The sequence below is a fragment of the Macrobrachium rosenbergii genome, chromosome 11, assembly GCF_040412425.1.
Source record: "Macrobrachium rosenbergii isolate ZJJX-2024 chromosome 11, ASM4041242v1, whole genome shotgun sequence".
In the NCBI taxonomy this organism is placed as follows: Eukaryota; Metazoa; Arthropoda; class Malacostraca; order Decapoda; family Palaemonidae; genus Macrobrachium; species Macrobrachium rosenbergii.
Genome location: NC_089751.1, coordinates 46,263,897 through 46,283,274, shown reverse-complemented (window position 1 = coordinate 46,283,274; position 19,378 = coordinate 46,263,897). Strand labels below are relative to the sequence as shown.

Below are 19,378 nucleotides of genomic sequence, written 5' to 3'. Positions count from 1 at the left end.
CATAGCGATCAGTGTTTTGGTTTGGAAATCATTTATGCAGTGTTTATTTCGCCATATTTAATTCAGTTCAGAGTGCTTTTCTTGCTTCTATTTAGCCTAAATGAATCTCTAGATACTTTATTTATATGGGGGCAAGGTTATTTTTTGTTCGTTATACGAAGTGTTTTTAAGTTGAAAGATAAGTAAAATATGTCTCGTGAAATTAATTAATTAATTTTTTTTTTTTTTTTTTTGTTAATAGAGACGATGGCTGTTTGGGGACATTTGTTTTGTGTAAAGTTATTCAAGATTCCGTTTGCTATTTTCACTTGATGTCATCATAATACGAGCTTAATTATGTATTGTTTATCGGCGTAAAAATAACAGTAATGTGTTCTTTCATGCCCAGCAGTTATGATTAAAATAGTTTCTCCAATTTTAATTACGATCGAGTTTCATCCATGTTGCTGATGCACGACAATTTACAGTATAGTCATTAGCAGCTTGAACATTGTTTTTTCAGTCATTAGCAGCTTAAACATTGTTTTATCAGTCATTAGCAGCTTGAACATTGTTTTCTCAGCTTCATCTACAACTTGCAGCTGCTGTTTTCTCAGCTTCACCTACCACTTGCAGCTTAAATTTACCAGTATATTTCCTTGACGATCTTTTATCCATACTGAATAAGGGTATAATGTAAAAATATATCAGTCCTATTCTACTTAACGTCATTTGTGCTATAAGCTACAGTAATTGTTTATTACTGTTCGATGGTTGAAATACCAGGTAAACGGCTGTTGTTATCCAATTCGGTTATAATCAAAACAACAGTTTCTTGGTCGGTTGTTTATGGCTGTACGCATTTATGCAAGAGTGTAACGTTACTAGCTACTTTTATCATTCTCTTTTACTTTTTTAACTAGAAGATGGGATAAAGAGATGTAGGAAAAGTGTATTGTACTTTAGTGTCTCTGACTGCCTGATTATGCTGCTGCCTGCGCCCGTGCGAAATTTAAAAATATTTTATAAATAATTGTCTATGGTATTAATTGCTTACCCCATGGCAAAGTCAAATTATCATAAGGTGAATTATCGTAACTCGAGCATTACCTGAGTATTTTATTAGTTTTATCACAAAAAATGCATTTAGTCATGAAAATGAGATGAAAATACAGTAATTAGTGAATATTTCTCAGTGAAAAATACCACGAATGAGCGAATTTTCCACAAATAATGGGTAGATACGTTCTACAGAGAAATCCGTGAATACGTGAGTCCGCGAATTGTGAGATTGCAAATATGGGGGTGGGGTGGGGTTACCGTAATGCAGATTGCACCAGCACTTTTCTCCAAGGTTAACAAAGTAATTTTCACAGAACAACACTATTACAATTCTTAGTGGTCTCATATGTTTTAGTGTGTTATTGAATACATTTTATCAAACCCAGGCGACTGAACAACCTCATCTAACGTTGTGTGGTCCTAGTGACAAGACTGCGAATGGGCCTCAACGTTGTGTGGTCCTAGTGACAAGACTGCGAATGGGCATAATACAGTAGCTGCACTGCCTTTGTATCATAGTTATGTGCAAAAATATAAATAATACAAATTTTCCATACTGATTTTAGACGTGAAAGCTTGAAAACTTATAAATGCACTTCAAAAATTAAACAAACACCTTCTGCAGGGGTATCATCTTTGAAAAGTTCAGTAACTTTGCAAATGGGTATCACATCTTGTAAAAGTACAGTAATACCCCGAACTCACACGAGGTTAGTAAAAGTACAGTAATACCTCGAACTTACGCGAGGTTAGATTCCAGAACCCCCAGTGTAAGGCGAAGATTCTTGTAAGTTTGGTGTGGTCACTAAAAATGCTAATATATACAGTAAGTCAAGAAGAGAGAGAGAGAGAGATTACATCAACATCTGTTTTGGGATTTTGATTGATTTTGTAAAGTATGCTAGTATCACACAATATTTATGTACAAAAATAAAAATACAAATTTTTAATACCAATGTTATTCATAAAAGCATGAAAACTTATAAATTACTTTAAAAGTTAAAAGTTAAACACAACCACTTCTGCTGGGTTTGTCGAGGATTTTGCAAATGTTGCGTATCTGAAAAAATGAGAGAGAGAGTAAAGTATGCTAGTATCATAACAATACAAATTTTTAATACCAATGTTATACATAAAAGCATGAAAACTTATAAATTACTTAAATTACTTTAAAAGTTAAACCACTTCTGCCGGGTTTGTCGAGGATTTTGCAAATGTTGCGTATCTGAAAAAATCGCTTATGCCAATTAGTTAGGTTCCCATAAAAAGTTCGTGTGTCTAGGAATTCGTGCAACTTGAATCATATATGATCGTGTTACTGTATTGCCGTACATGAAAATTTTGCACTTTCCCCCAAAAAATAGTTTGCCAAAAAAAATATATGCGATAAAGGCATTGTCGTAAATCCATTATATACTCACATAAATTACATAGTTTTCGAAATGCAAATTGCAATTATAGCAAGGAAAATATAAAAAAATAATGACAAAGTAGCATCATGTTTTCCGTAAAAAAAAACTGCCAGTCACCCACACTATATGTGCACAAGACTTCATGTACTTTTTTTTTTTTTGTTCAAAGATGCGTAGCTCTGACAACTTTCAAGGTAAACTGCTCATTTTTGTTTCATTTTGCAGCTGAATGATTGCTCTGTACAAAGCCCCCCTAAGTAATTATGTAGGTGGAATAATGAGTAGCAATTATGAGGTATGAGAAAACTGCACTTCCCCCCAAAAAAAAAATATTGCCAGAAAAACTATTTGTGATAAAGATATAATACCCAGATAGATTACGAAGTTTTTGCAATGCAAAAGTTGTGATTATGTAATTATGCCAAGGGTAAAAATTTAAAACAATACAAAACAAATGTACGTTTCACATGCAAAAAAGAAAATTCTCTCTCTCTCTCTCTCTCTCTCATTCATTCATTCATTCATTCATGTACACAGAAAAAAGATAAGTAATGTAATTATAGAATAAAAATCTAAGACTATACAAGCCTGTTACTCTCTCTCTCTCTCTCTCTCTCTCTCTCTCTCTCTCTCTCTCTCTCTCTCTCTCTCTCTCTCTCTCTCTCTCTCTCTCTCTCTAAATAAAAATAAAACCACAAAACAAATAAACATACATGTATAAAGGTATAAAAAATATCAGAAACACTCGCTGAAAATGATTCTCATCTTGTCTGCTAGTTTGTGCAATTTTTTTTTTTTTTTTTTTTTTTTTTTTTTTTTTTGAGGTTTGTGTAAGTCATCAATGCGTGAAAGAACTTGAATTTGGATAAAGTTTATATCCAACATTGGTAGTTTAAAGGGTAAATAAGCTGTTAGTTAGTTAGCGGTTAGAATTGTAAGATTGTGACCACACAAGGTCAGAACTCTTCCATAGTTGCTTCTGGCATAATTAGCAGGTACCTGGTAGTGCTATGCTACCTTTGTTAGTATTTTAGAGGTACTACCCTATAAATGGATGTACTTTTATTTGTTGATGGGCTGATGGAAAAGTAAAGGAAGTGAACAAAGAATTTAAAAAAACGTTAGTTAGTCATCAAAGATGTGAATTTGTTATAACTATTGAGAAGTCTTGTGATGTAAATATTAGAGATACTGTATAGGAGAATAAAGCAGAACTGGAACTGGAACTGGAAGGACATTAAAATGAGAGGTGTACTTCTCTTTCTATTCCAGAAAACACACCTGAAATAAACGTCATGCCTTACTCTTCTTAGGGTTTGGCTCACACCTCAAAGTGTAAGCTACCAACAGGTTTACACAAATACACTGGGACATTCAGGATGTCAGTCTCAATCTTAGCAATTAAGTTATATTGATGATTAATAATTGGTTTGTTTTGATATTACAAACCTATTAATCATATAAAAGAATGGCCTCCCAGCCCTGCAAATCTCAAAAATTACACAAAAAATAAGTTACTGTTTGAGACACAAATGGGTGTACTGTAGGTAAGACATACATGGAGAGTATTTCATTGACAAACCAAAGAATGCTGGACCTGGTAACACTTGGGACACATATAGGTATATTTATGAATAATAGGGTCTTACGAAAAAATTTGGATATAACGTTTGTCCAGGCAAAGACAGTAGTAACCCTTTGTTTTTTGCTCATTCATTAAATTGAAAAGGCTCTACAATTTACCAACCAAAGTTATGTTGTTAAATGGGAGGAATTTTAATGTTTTCATTATCTGTTTTTGTGTGTTTACATTTTGACCTATTTGTAGAAAATCTACAATGAAGATTCTTATCGTTGTATCTTTTTCTTCTCCTGTCCCATCTTCATGATGGTTTCGGACTAAGTACAGATGTTATCTGCAGACCACACTGGGTTGTGGTAGTAAATGAAGCAAAATATAACTAGGGAAAAACTGTTGAAGAAATTTTATCAGTTTATGCAATGAGTGGTAAAGATGAATTTTGAGGTAAAATGTCCAGTTTATTTGGATGAACTGTTTTCTTAATTAACTTTAAAAAAAAACTAATATGAGTAATTCATAATACTGTTGGAAAATTATCCTTGTTGTAACAGTTTAAAAATAATCAAACCACTGGCCATATCTGCAGCGGATAGGTTCCAAGCCCCTTTGTGGATGCTTAAAATTATGGATATCACTGAGCATTACGTATGATTACATATATTCATTGTAAGTTTCCATATTCTGGTGTAGGAAATGTAGCCACACCAGCCTGGTGGGTCAAGAATAAAAATATTCATGCAAATGCCCAGACCCTCATGATGCTCTCCATTACTCCTCATTCGTAATTTACCTTTTGTGATGATTTTTACCACTGTGCCAGACTTTTCTCTAAACTGTTTCCTGAGTCGCTGGTGAATTAGGGGTTAGCTGACCAAGAGGAATGCTATTGTTAATTGAAGACTTGCAGTATTTGTAACTGCCCAAATGGCCTTGCACCCATATCCCTCATAAGTCCTAAGAGGGTTGTAGTATTTGGGATCATGTCCATCAAGACAGTGGTAGCTTATTTTAAGAATTAGGGTGGTACCAGATCCTACCTTCCAAATGGTCTTTCAACTTATAACATGTAGGTGATTTTACCATTGGGGGGGCCAGCACATTGATCTGTTTGTGTCATTGCTCCACCAGATGCTGCAAGTGTAATTTTCTCCCTAACTAGATTTAGCCATTAAGGAATGGAAATATTACAAGTGGGGGGACTGACTGTACATTTGTCTTCTGCCCCTTCAATTTCATGCTGTAGGTTTTGGTAAAGTTTTAGACATCATGGAATACTCCAGTAATCCTCGTAGGCCCTGTTTGGCATCACTAGGAGTGGTTCTTAGGCCTTGTAATTTTGTGACGTGACCAACAAATAGTAGTCACTTAGTACCTTTTTCCCTCTATTACAGACTTTTGTCTTCTTTAATGAATGGAGCTGCCCTTATCTGTGGTGAAGGGCTACAAAAAATATTCACATTTGCATTATTATTCCAGTGGGGTTTGGACTTGGGGTTTTATTGGAGGATCGTAATCTATTGATTCCCAGACTTTTGGCGAAACCAAGTTAAACATGTAAAGACAGGTTTTTGGTGGCTCTAGGCTTCTCGGAGCATGTCTGTTTGCTCCATGCTTTGTTGGATATTTATTGCAGTAAAGAACTGGCCCTTAGGCGGCTTGTCCCTTATTCCCTATTTTGTGGCAATGATGCAATCTTTTTAGTACAGGATTTCATAGTCTTGCCCCTCACTATCCTGGTCTTGGTGGCCATGAGGACTTATCCTACAAGAGGCTAGTGACTTGCATTCTTCTTATTCAAGAGTTATTGTCAGTAGTGACATAGAATAAAACTCAGGTCACCAAGAATATGTCGACTTTCTGGCCACATCATGTTATTGCAAGTGCTTATTCAGACATCTTGGAAATTGAGATTTCATAATTGAGGGTTAAGGCCATGATGTGCAAGCTACTTCGAGAGCCTTTCAATAAATCTGAAACGCTCTGTCATTCGTTTGGTATGTAAATTGAGGTACCTTTCCACCTTTACTCAATTCTGTCGTAGAGTTTATCAAACATTTTAATGTCATTTTACTAATTGTTTTCTTTAGCACAATGTCAAGGCATAACTCCCAGGTGTTGGCAATCATGGTCACAGTCTTAGGTGAGGACTTTGGACTAAGGATCCAGCCCTCTTGCCAGAATACAAAACTGTTTTACATCCTGGCCCTCTGAATGACTGAACTTCAGTAATTTGTGCCCAACCTTCCTGATTAATTGTTGTCATTCCCCTTTCCTAGATTATAAACTTCATTTATCCTCTTGCCTCAAATACAATTCAGGATATGTTTAATGGGGTTTTAATAAACACAGTCTTTATAACACTGAACATATTTTTCAGTTGAAGACTTAGTTTTAGTATGAAGCCCTGCCTCCCCACCTCATACTTTTAATACCTCATACTTATGCTGTCATGTTCTTGCTGTGCGGGAATGATGAATAATATGTGGCAGCAATGAAGGTCTAGTCATTTGTGGAAAGGCTGTTTTAATTCCTGTAACAACAGGTTGGTGTTGCTAGGGTTTCCTACATGAGAAAAGTCAGCTTCAGATCTGTGGGTTTGTTTTAAGTCATGTCTTGGGTTAAAAACATGATTATTAGCATACATGTTAAAATAGATTCTTAAAACACCATAAGCTAACTTGCATAGATTCTTTAAATGATTCCTCAAACTTTTTCTTTGACTCTGTTATCAACACTAAATCATTTACAAAATGCTGTTCCCATGGGCCTTCTTTTGTGCACTCCTTGGTCGGTAGCTTCCTCTGACAGAGGATGAGTGCTGATTCTTGTTGGACACTTACACATTTATATCAAATTTTTCTAACGTACTTGCCACTATCTTCACTGTGCCTTCATAATGCTCATTGTATTATTTGTCTTCCTACTCAGTTGAAAGTCTTCAAGATGCACAGTATGTGGTATAATCCCGTCCATTTTCTATGGTACTTTCACAGAGTTTCTTCATCACAAAGGTGGCACTTTTGATTTTCAGTATTTTCATGGTCTTTCCTCCAGTACGTTAAATATTGCCATAACATGCTCAGACAGCCTTAGTTTCTTTTAAATTTCCACACTAGAGTGCCTCCCTTTTCTCATGTATACCATAAAGGCTCTTTTTCCCAATCTGTTGGTCATATCTCTTGTCTTTCATTTTGCCTCTACTTAAACTCTTGACATACAGCCAGACTGACAGATATTGGATTTAATTTCATTCCTCAGCCATTCCTTCAGCATATTTTTCAGTATTTTCTTAGTATTGTCAATAAACTTATTTCTCTTAATATCTCCACATTGCAGTGTGTCCCCCTTTCCATAGCATACAGTTGTAAGATTTTCCCACTCTTCTGGTGCTAGCTTTTCATATATTTGGGTAAATTTGTGGATGACAGGCTTTCCTACTGCTTTTATTAAATCAGTTATTGTAAGTGGTCTTGGGTCATTTCAGTTTTTCATCTTTCCAAGCAACCCTTTATAACCTTTTCTGCAGTTACATTCTCTGTTTGTACTATTATTATAACAATTTCTGTTTATATTCATTTCCCATATCCGAATTTTCATATAGTACTGTAATTCATTCCAGTATCCATTTTTCAACTGTATTTTTTATTAATTTGTTAATTTATCTGTTTTGCTAATGACTGATCTCTTTTTGTTTTCCCATTATTTTCTTTTACTTCTTTTGAACAAACACCATATTCTTTGGAAGTTTGAATTTCAAGTGAATGGCCCCTTTGGGCTTGTTCCATAGGAATAGGATTCGTCTTTTGAATAATAATAATAATAATTCATATGTTATTGCTAATTCACAGGATTTAAAAGGCAAGTAACACTGTAAATTTTAATATTTACAATATTTGCATACTTCATTAAAAGATACAATATAACCTTTATGGGGAGGGTAAAGATATAGTTGTTAGGTATATATGTGGATTATGTAAGAATCCAAGGAAACATATACATAGTATTTTATGGATCAGTTGTAACTAAGCCAAAGGATGTTGATGTTACTTTCCAAGGAACACTTTATAAATGGATGAAAATAATAACTTGAAAATGTGCTTAGAGCAGTAACTTACAGTTTGGCTGTTGTATAACATAAAGCTTATTTTTTAATTAAGTCTTGAACAGAATTTTTGTAATAATGAGAACTTCAATTCAGACTAGCCCATATTTTCTGTTCACTGTTGATAAGGCAACCCCACTATAATTGTTCTTAGACCACTTAGTTTAGGCCATAGCCTGGTAGATATATGTAAAAGCCAATATCCTAATTAAGTGTTGAATGCCTTTTATTCTACACTTGAAAAAAAAAAAAAATAAAATGCCATCCAAAGCACCTACTGCCTATACACAACCATTACGACAGTCAAACCAACATCACACCTAGTGAGTTGTGAAACTCGGTAATAAGGGACTAGTACAGATATTTTTTTATTACAATTGTCTTCTAATCGTGTTATAAATTCAAGTGCAAAGTACTGTATTGCGGTTGACCCATTGCTACCATGTCATGATGTGGTATAAAAACACAAAAATAATAACATCTTCACAGTATCATTGTTAATACTTGTGGTTGCCTACATAGTTTAGTAAATGCTGTGGCTTGCTGCAGTTGCTCAGTATTGGGAAGGTTTTGTACCCTATATTACAAATCAGGGAGCCAATCAAAATTGAAATTTGTAAAGAATCCTCATTTCTAATTGCACCATCCTAATTGAATAATCATGAGCAGAGTAGCAGCTGTATGAGGTGTGATGTTTTGTTTGTGTTTTCCTCATAGTTTATATCTTATATACTGGTTTGCACAGTAATTCAGACATACACATTTAAACTGCAAGCCTTTGGTGTTTATCGCTAGCCATAGTAGTTGTTACATCATTCTAAATGAATCAACTTATCAACTTTGTTGTGTAAGTTTCAGATGTATGTGTTTCTGTTTTTATTTTAATTGGGAGATAAACATAAAAGAAAATTAAGGAATCTTATATCAAGCAACCTAGTTCTTAGTATATAAAGAAAAGGATATAAGCAACAGAACTGGCACTATGTTTTGTGTTAAACACATCAAACATAGTAGTGATTTTATAATACATAGTAACCCTTTGTATACGGCTTGATTGTATCCAGTACAAAAGGTTGGTAGGCACAAATGCTGGCTGTACCATTGTATTTTCTTTCCACATGAGAGACTGGTGATTGAAATGCTGACTTTTTGACTTAGATATGGGAAAATCCCCACAGTTGCCATATAGTGATCCCAAAATTTGTTAATATCCATTATCCTCGTGTTGACAGCTGGCAGATAGAGAGGGGGTCCTCGCCAGCGAGAATGTCTGTGTGGACCTTCTTGATTAATTTTCTCATTATAAGCATGATTCTGATTTAGAAGGAAATAACATACTTCGAGAGAAAATGGAGATTCATCTGACAGCAAGAGAGAGAAAAATTGCCTGTTCTATACGAAAAATATAGAAAAAAGAAGCGGTCTAGGTGACGTGACCAAGATGATGAGTAGAAGTAGGTTCCCAGTAACATGCAGCCCATTAATTTTCTATTTAAAAATAATGGCAGAAGCATTGCTTCAGAATGCAGTGTGAATAAAAATTCAACAGGCAAATAATCTTTTGAATTTCTTGATAACAAATTGATGGTGGTGATTGTTGAAGAGGTGAACAATTATCAAAGATTTATGGTTGAAAAATTGGTGATGCAGTGTCGAGGTACTAGAAGAAATTTGCTCAATTAACTATGGCAGGAATGGTACACTTTTTGTGTATAATTATGATTGCCACATATAATTAAATATCTTGTAGTAAATGATTGGATTATGCTGGAGAAATTAAAGGCGAGAAGAGCAAAAACTCTAATAGCAAGGACAGACTTATTCAAATTTTACATGAATAATTCACAACGAACAAGATCAGAGGATATTAAGCTAAAAAAAAGTTAGATCAGTTCTCCACAGTTTGAAAAGAATAGGCAGGGAAACTTTAAACCTTTTCTAAGTTTTATACATCAATGAAAGTCATTTGAGATGTCGATGTGAGCAGATAATTATAAGAAAGAAAACTGAAAACAGTAACATATGTATAAAGAAACAAGAAACCTATGATCCACCAGCAAGGCATGTACACATGGACTTTGGACCAGGTCATTGTACATGTGATGCATATACTGTCGATGGTTGCGTAAGTGCAAATTAAACTGACCTTGTCCAAAGCCAAGTGTACACACATTGCTGGTGGCTTGTAGATTTTTGTGTTTTGTACATATGTTATTGTTCTCAGTTTATTTAATTTACTTTGTCTCTTAAATTTTTTCATCAGTCTGGACTTTTTTTTTTTTTTTTTATATGCTACTTTGCCTCTTACAGTTTTCTCTGACATATTCCTTTGTAGCTTTTTGACTTTGATAGACATGAGGTCAAATCTGGACAGGTTGAAGATAGTAGTTATTTTTTTTATGAAAAATTACAAAATTAGAATTTTTTGTATAAATGATGTATGTTGCCTTATATAATTAACATACAGTGATTACAATTTAATTGAAAATTATCTAACTACCACTATTATATCCACTATGTTGAAAGCATGGGAATACAAATATATAATGTTTATGAGTACTGTAACAATACTATTTTATTTTATATAAATTTATCTGACATTCTAACTTATTTTAGAAATTCTATTTTATGGATGAAATGAGACTTTCTACGTTCAGAATAAAAGCTTAAGCTTTTATTTATATCCTAAATTTCCACAAAGTAACCATTTTTTTCTTATGAAACCACAGTGCTAATACATACTAATAATAAAATAGTAAAGTTCCATATATGTAAAGGTAAGAAAAATTACTAGGCTAAAGTAAGAAAAATTATTACAAAGTAAAATATAATTTAATCAAATATGGATTGAAATTTACAAAATAATACGTTTCCTGACACTGGCAGATGTACCACATTAAAACAACTAGCCCTTCATCTACTTACACTGAATGTAACATCACCGTAGTTTAAAAGATGTAACTTAATTGAAGATAATACTGGACACACAATCTATTTTGATAAATAATAAACAATCTAATATGGGGTTACTACTCATTGTATATCAACTGAATCGGGGAAGGCAATGATGATGGAAGTTTTTAAGATCTAAGCCTAAGAAGTAAATCAATGGTTGACTGACAAAACTTTGTGCCATCTATCTTAAGTACTCATCTTATATACTCATGTAATATTTGACCTAAATTTTCTGTAATGTTTAATTCCAAGATTCCGAAGAACTCCAAAGTTAGGTTAGGTGTTTATTATGCATCAGAACATTAGGCTACATGTTGTACATCAGAGCTTAGTAATACATTTTTAAATTTTATTATATGTTAAGCTATACCATAAAATGTATTTGGACTAAAAAATTAATTATAAAAAATGAATAAAGGGGTGCTGTAATGATGAACAAAAAACATTTTAAAAAAGTTTTTTTTTTTTTTTTTTTTTTTTTTTTTTTTACTAAAGAACAAATGTTTTACCACTGGGCTATGATTTGCACATCTATCAAAGTGATAGTTACCATAAGAAGTGTACATTATATGTATATACATAGATTTATGTTTTTAGTTGACTTCTTGGCGTTCCTAAACGCTCAGTACTTCACATTTTTTTTTTATGATGCTTTTCATTGCAAAGCACTCCTATGATGCTTTTCATTGCAAAGCATTTTTATAATGCTTTTCATTGAAAAGCATGAATTCAAGTGTGAACTAAATTAACCCCTTCCCATCTGCAGTGGTATTCAAATTCCCTTAAGGTAGTAAGAGTAAATTTAACAACTACGCCACTATGTTGCAGAGGGTATTAATCTTTTCCACTTAATTCAAACTTGTGATTTTCTGCGTTAGAGAATAAGATGTCAGTTTTGTAATGTCAGCAAGATGCATAGGGCTGAATCCTGTTCAAGGCTTCAAGGCAGAAGCCATTGTAGTTCACTGTGGGTGTCTGAATTCATTATTAATGAGTTACTTCAGGTCTAATAGATACAAGTATAAGGAATGTTGTGTAAAATTTTTTGACACACGCATCTATCTATCTATCTATCTATCTATCTATCTATCTATCTAATCTACCTACCTACCTACCTACCTACCTACCTACCTACCTACCTACCTACCTACCTACCTACCTATTAGTCTAGCCAGCCAGCTGTCTCATTGCCCTTCAGCCTTAGTGTTAGTGCCCAGTTTTGGACACAATAAGTACATGCTGTATTAAAAAGCTCAAAGCATGCAAACTCAAATTTGTTCGAGAATGCTTTTGAAAAGAAAGGTTACTATTATTTAGAGAATAATATTGTGGTTATGTATTTTAAACTTTCAAACTGGATTCACTTTTAACTATGAAGTATTGTAATGCCACTTTAATCAAAGATAACTATGTAAAAACCATGTAAAATAAGCAATAAAAGAAGAAAAGAAATAAAACCAGTTACAGTCATTTAGTAAATGATTTGTCTAAAACCGTTCTGTTCATTGTGCCATGCTGTTGGTTGAATGCTAAGAATTTATATGGTGATACTGGTGTTGAATGTATATAAAACAAGCGTGTGTTCTCTGCATTTTTAGTCAGTGTGGCAAGATATTGGCTCACCTGTGTGATTCAGGTAAAATTTAAATTGTGCATAGTATTGCTATTGATGAATATTCAGAGTTTTTCTTATAAGGTATTGTGTTGTAACTGAATAATCTATGTGGCAAATACTGATGTTTCTAAACAAGAAATTTGCACTTCACTATTTATCAGCATATCTGAAGATGAGTTTCATCAAGTCTTTTAACTGAACGACTTCCAATGTGTTAACTGTGCCAGAAGACATTTTTTTAAGGAAGCAAAGGTAGTGAGTTACAGTATTTATGAGAACACCTGGCTACTAGGCGTTCAAAAGATAAGCCTGTTCAATATCTTCAAAAGTTAAAAAGAATTCAAAATCATTCTACTATAACAGCATTCAAGAAACAAAATGTAAATAGCAAAGATGGGTTAACTATTGATTATATTTGTCGTTACAAATATTACTAATACACTGTATTAAAAATTTATCTTAACAGAAATGCATCTGGATGCACTGACAAAATAGTGGTTGTTGAAAATGAACTGTTAGAAATTTTCCAAAACATTGTTTTTCAAGCAGTTGGATGAATCTACAATTACAAATACGGTTCTATTGATGGCATATGTATGGTCACTGATACCGGATGAAAACAACGCAATACAAGAAATTTTATTCACCTTGAATGTTGTTTGGGTTACAAAAGTGATTAATATTTACTGCTATGCAGTTGTACGTGGCAAGAAAAAATATATCTGAGAAGTATTGTTGTATGCTTTTCTGATGGAGCATTGTTTTCAATTATTTTTGGGTTTGGAAATGATTGAACACTGCAAGAAATAATATTTGAGCAATACTGTTGTATGCTCTACTGGTGGAGCAAATGTTGACAAGTTATTTTGAAAACATTTGAGAACAAGCTTTTATTATTCATTGAATTTAATAATTATCTCTCTCTCTCTCTCTCTCTCTCTCTCTCTCTCTCTCTCTCTCTCTCTCTCTCTCTCTCTCTCTCTCTCTCTCTCTCTCTCTCTCTCTCTCTCTCTCTCTCTCTCTCTCTCTCTCTCTCTCTCTCTCTCTCTCTCTCTCTCTCTCTCTCTCTCTCTCTCTCTCTCTCTCTCTCTCTCTCTCTCTCTCTCTCTCTCATTACAACTTTCGTGGTTAGTCTCCTATCCTTTATTCTTTTTACCCTTCACTTTTCATCTTTCTCTTAGTTGTGGCATAGGTAACAGATGTGGCTAAGATATCTCATCCCCTTTCCACCTCATCCCATCTTATCCCATTGACATTTATAAAGTGCTCACAATTGTATTAAATGACCATAAGAAGAGGATCGCCTATTTTGAAATTCATAATTTTATTTTATGTTGTATTAAAGCACTGCCATGAGGTCAGGGAAAATCACATTGGTCATTTTAGTCCATTCACCCAACCAGGATCATAGCATATTGACCTTGCAGGAAGTGAAGTTACAAGCAAATAGAGATGGAAAGCATTAATTTAGTTATTTGATTCTACACTAGTAATCAGGAGCTCCTTTACCTTGCTGTGCCAGTGCAGAATTACTGTACTAAGTTCAGTATGATAACTTTGTTACCATGATAGTTTTAGATTAAAATATATTGAGGGCTGCTATTTTTTTGTAAGATATATTGTAAAGTGGAGGTTTAGCCCATATTGTGTGTTGTTTCTGGTGTTTCCAAAGTGTAAGAATATATGATATGAAAAGGTTTCAAAACCATTGTATGTCGTCTTAACTTTCACAAGGAATAAAATTCTTATATCAGACTTAGTTTAGCTGTTGTTCATTCCTGCTGGATATTTTGCAGCAGCCCTTTTATGTACATTGATGGAATCCAGTTCAGTTTTCCCTCTGCTTTAGCTATTGATACAACCCAGTATTATGAAGTAGAATGGCACCTGCTGATAGTTGAGATGTAATTTGGTTGCATGAGCAAACCCTGCAACATACAAAAAGATGCATGCATATTTTTGTTCTGACACATTCACATCTTAGCCAACTTTATTTATACCATAAAACTTGTTTTATTTAATTTTTATGCCAAAGGTGGTAATTCTGTATGTGACTCATAAGTGAAACTTGTGTAATAGTAGTAAGATAATGTCATTTTAATTATTAGGTATTGTTGAATTTCGTTTAGCTAATCTTAGACATTCCTAATCCATTAATGAAATAATTTTTTCTTGTAGCAAATATTCTTTTTTTATGCTCTAGAAGTCCTTTAGTATATATTTTTTTATTTTAGTAATTTTTTATGTAAATATATCTTGAAAATGTTTGTGTGATGCTCAGAATAGAATAATTCTTGTTGAAAAGGTGTAGTATATTATATATTTGCAAGACCTTATGAGTTGTATAATGAAAAACCCTAATGTAATATAGAAAAGCTAATTACATAATCATCATAAAAGAAACTTAAAAAGAGTTTTCACAACCTTTATTTTGTGTTGTAGCTTTAATATGTGCCTGCCATGCTTTTGTGCCAGAATTTGTACCTTTCTGATAGGACTCTCTTCTACAATGATTATTCATCCTCTTGTCTTCAGAACCCCCATGTGTATGAAATGCCACCTGATTACCACTGTACTAAAGTGCAGTAAGAAAGAATACACTGCCAAGTGTATTATGGGAACGAATACATACAATCTCTTGATGTGAAAAACATACTACAGAAATGGGATAGCCACACATTGCCCAATTTTTAAATATACTTTGTGAATGAGTTTAATCCCAAAGTTTTAAAAGTTAAGAAAATAATTCAGACAATCAGTTAATGGGGCAAAGAAAAACACACCACTTGCTGAGTTTAGGAGTCCAATGTACTGTGCTGTCATAATTGTCATTTGCTCTTGGGGTTTCCAAAAGCTTGATTTAGATACATTTAGTTTATTCCTTATCTCTTCTATTAAGAATTTATATGTAATTGTCCTTGAAATATCATTTGTGTGCCAGGTGTAAAGAATTAGCATTTTGCCTTCCAGAACGACTGCACAGTGGTGGCAGTCGTTCGCAGCGGTGTAATGTTGGTGGTTGTGGCCGTGAATACAAGACGCGGTCACAGTTAATTCGGCATGCTGCTCAGGCACATGGTGTGGCCTTGAGACCTGGCTCTCCAAGACCAATCATGAAAACTAGAGCAGCCATCATGGTTCATACAAGCCTTCCAATTCGAGTCATGCGCAGACTTTGTCAAGACCTGATTCTCCCCAGAAAAGCTGGCCGGAATCCAAACTGGCCAATTAATGCCACTAATATCCGTCAAGAGAGTAAGTTTATATGAAGGTGGCATTGCTCATTGAAGTTTAATTATTGTTTGACTATTTTTGATACTAATCATGTGGGTGAATACGGTGTTTTAAAATAAGCATGAAGAAATTCAATATTTATTTTGAATGAATACATGAATAACATTTTGGAATGTATGGGCCAATGTATGGATAACGTTTCAGGTCTCCAGCGCATGGCTGGGAAAACGTTTGAAGACTTTGCATACCTTGTGAAGCATAGAACGGGTCGGCGTCGTGGGAGAGTTTCACAGGTGTCAATGCGCTTAGGTCAGAAGATCTCTGCTTGCCCTGCGTGGATGCTCCCCACGGACAAGTCACTTCTTCCCATACAGCCCCATATAGCATTCCCAAAACCTCCCAAGGGACCAGGTTGGTTGGTTGGTTGGTTGGTTGATTATTCATTACTTTATGATTGCTGTTCTTGACAATACTATCTTGTCTATTAGTTCATCTTGTAATGTTTTATTTTTAATCATCAGTTACTCAATTTACTCTTGATAATGTTCAATATCTGTTAATCTGATGAATTCCTTTAGTTACATGTGTATATATATATATACATTTATATATCTTCCTTTTGTGTTTTGTATTGATTTTTTATGTATGAATGACAGTAGCACTGTCAGTTGTGGTGGTTGGAGAGAATTGTAATTTTTTTTTGTTACGGTTTAAAGAGGAATAAACAAAAGGTGATACAAATATTTTATCAGATTAACCAAAGTGGTGTGCAATCTTGAAAAAGAGATATGTATTGTATTTTATTGTGAAACTGAGCTTTCAGTCAAGGCTGAAGGTGAAATCAGACCAATGTTAGTCTATGATTTTTACCCCCTCCCTGTTTTTAGTTGATTTTGCTGCTGCACTCTTTAGGTCTTTGTATATTTATACACACAAGCTAACACTATACAGTATTTATATGTATAATTTTATTGTGAAAGTAACATCAAAATTTTTATTTCAGATGGCAGTCTTATATATACTCCAGTACCAAACCGAGAGCTTCCCATTCTAAATAATATGAGCCCATCCCTCTTAAAAAGACGAGCGTATGAGGAAACTAATGGCATGGATGGTAAGTTTTTTCATGGCTATAGATACAGTACATAAGTTTTTAAATACAGTTGGTTTGTCTGAGGTTATTGGGCATTTATAATATAAATTTACAGTACAAAAAATTATATTGGTCAGAAAATTTATTTATTTGGCAGGATAGTTCCACTGTTATGTAGGTATTTGCGAATTAACTTCCAAGATAATAGCAAGGCTTTGCAAACCATACTGTTGTATTGTTTGTCAGTGCTAGTTTTTGTGTTATGTTTGGGTAGAATCTAATAATGAAACTAAGAATGGTGTAATTGATTTTTTGAGCTAAACTTTTGTCGTCAGAGTTTTCCTTGTGTCCTTAACTCATTTAAATTACTTCTTAGTTTTTACTTCTAATTCTCATGGGAGGATTTGATGAGTTGACTGAACAGCTTTTAAATAAACAGATCTTTGTATTGAACAGATATAGAAATAAACTATCTGGGAAACTAAACGTGTAGTGACATTTGGTTTCCAGATTTATGTAAAATTTTAATTCTAGGACTCTTGCATATGCGCAGTTTCATGAAGGCACCTTGGAGAAACTCCACCATGACCATACTGTACATCATTTTTAAATTTATTTTGGGGAGGGATATGTTTGAAAATCTCTTATTAGTTTTCTCTCTCTTCTTCACTTGGCCAGAATCTCATCTGGTGTAGGTTAGGTGTTTTTGTGTATTCTGCACTATTATCTGGATATTTTAACTGGATATATCCTATTAATTCAATGTCTTTACTATCATTTGACTTATCATTTCTCCTTCTCGCATACCCAAGCTATCTCAGTTGACATTTTTTGTCCATTTTTGTCTGGGAACATTAATCTGCAGCTTATTTACAAAATATAATTTATTTTCTTTTCAAACACCCTTTTGCCACATTTATCCATTGTTAAAAAACTTGGCTTATTTGTGTCTTAGATATATGTTCTGTTTACCAGTGGGGTGCACTGGGTTACAGTCTCTGATTTGTTCCTTTGATTATATTCTGAGCAGCAAGTTATCTGCATGTAGTAGCTGTGTGGTACCCTTCTGCGCCTTGTAGTAGTGTATTACCATCACTTGATCGTTGAGTCTTTCCAGCATCCTTTTCCTTTGCAATACCCACCTAACTGTCCTGTTTGATATACTGTTAAATGTCTTGTCAAAATCCCAAAGTATAGTAAAAAGATTGCCTCTGCAGTTGATTTCCCTGTTATGAAGTCAAAATGATAGTGTGGGGTTTAACTCCATGTTAAATTACTTAATGATGATAATCTCTGCTCATTTGCTGCTCCCTTCCCCAGTACTTTCCATTAGTCTTACCTGTCTACTTTACACATTATGTGCATAGTTACCTTTGTATATTGTTATAATACCTTGACCCATTCATTTTCCTTTGGTCCCATGTCATGTGGTAGAATGCAGGCTTCTGATTGTGGGGGTTTAGAGAATTTTCTTTTGTCGCTCGCATTATATTTCTTTGTCAAAAGAGAATGTTGGTTTTCAGTTAATTTTGAGGCCAAAATAATGTGGGTTATTGTCTTATCTTGAAAAATTAAAAATAACAAAATGATATTTTCAGAATAATGTTTTAAAGACAACAAAAACAGAAATGTCTACTTTTCCTGTATTTTTTTTTATTAAATCTATAATAGAGGTTTGTAATTCTTTTTGCATCTTGAAAAGTATAATAAATTTCTTAGACAAAGATATGCATGTTAATGGTATTTATGCCAGTTACTGCCTATAAGATAATAGACAAAAAATTTTCTTAATTTTCTATTTTGCATAGAAGACAAGAGTAAGCCATCCCCCATCACTTCCCTGACATCATCCCAGTGTTACCCATCAGCATATTTATGGTTTTTTTTTTTCTATTCAGATAAAGTCATTTATGGCTTATCAAAATCTGGAAGGATCAAGATAAGTCATTTGGCTTCTTCATAATCTCTTATGGCTAATGTCTTTGCATTCAACTTTAGTAAAATTTGCACTTTTACAGACTCATCTGTTCATTTACACAGTTAAGAAACCTTTTTTCCCCCCATCGGTTGTGTAAAGATTCCCTCCATTCCATACCAGGTCATCTACTTTGATACAAGCTTCTCGTACCTTCCTCATTCTGTGAACCTCCATTCTTTTCCATCCTCTTACTTTTTAGTGCCATTCCAAAACGGAAATTGTATTAATTCTGCTGACAGTAATGTGAAATAGACAAGGAAGGAGATATAAGAATACAGTGGCACCTCAACTTCAGATGGCATGGGTTTGCCTCTCTGTTAAGTAGCAAAGATTTACAAATAGCCCACATGATAACCTGGAGCCGTC

At 33.9% G+C, this 19,378-nt stretch overlaps 1 protein-coding gene across 11 annotated transcripts in view; it reads left to right on the top strand.

Annotated features, from left to right (window-relative positions):
• MTA1-like (metastasis associated 1-like) overlaps window positions 1-19,378 on the top strand; it is a 180,915-nt gene that overhangs the window by 118,488 nt on the left and 43,049 nt on the right. For 9 of the 11 annotated variants that reach the window (XM_067111780.1, XM_067111779.1, XM_067111783.1 and 6 more), the window contains 3 exons: window positions 15,678-15,962; window positions 16,146-16,352; window positions 16,945-17,055. In XM_067111780.1, the coding sequence (XP_066967881.1) occupies window positions 15,678-15,962; window positions 16,146-16,352; window positions 16,945-17,055 (603 nt within the window). The remainder of the gene's footprint in view (window positions 1-15,677; window positions 15,963-16,145; window positions 16,353-16,944; window positions 17,056-19,378) is intronic. The other 2 variants (XM_067111787.1, XM_067111786.1) reach the window with 1 other exon arrangement.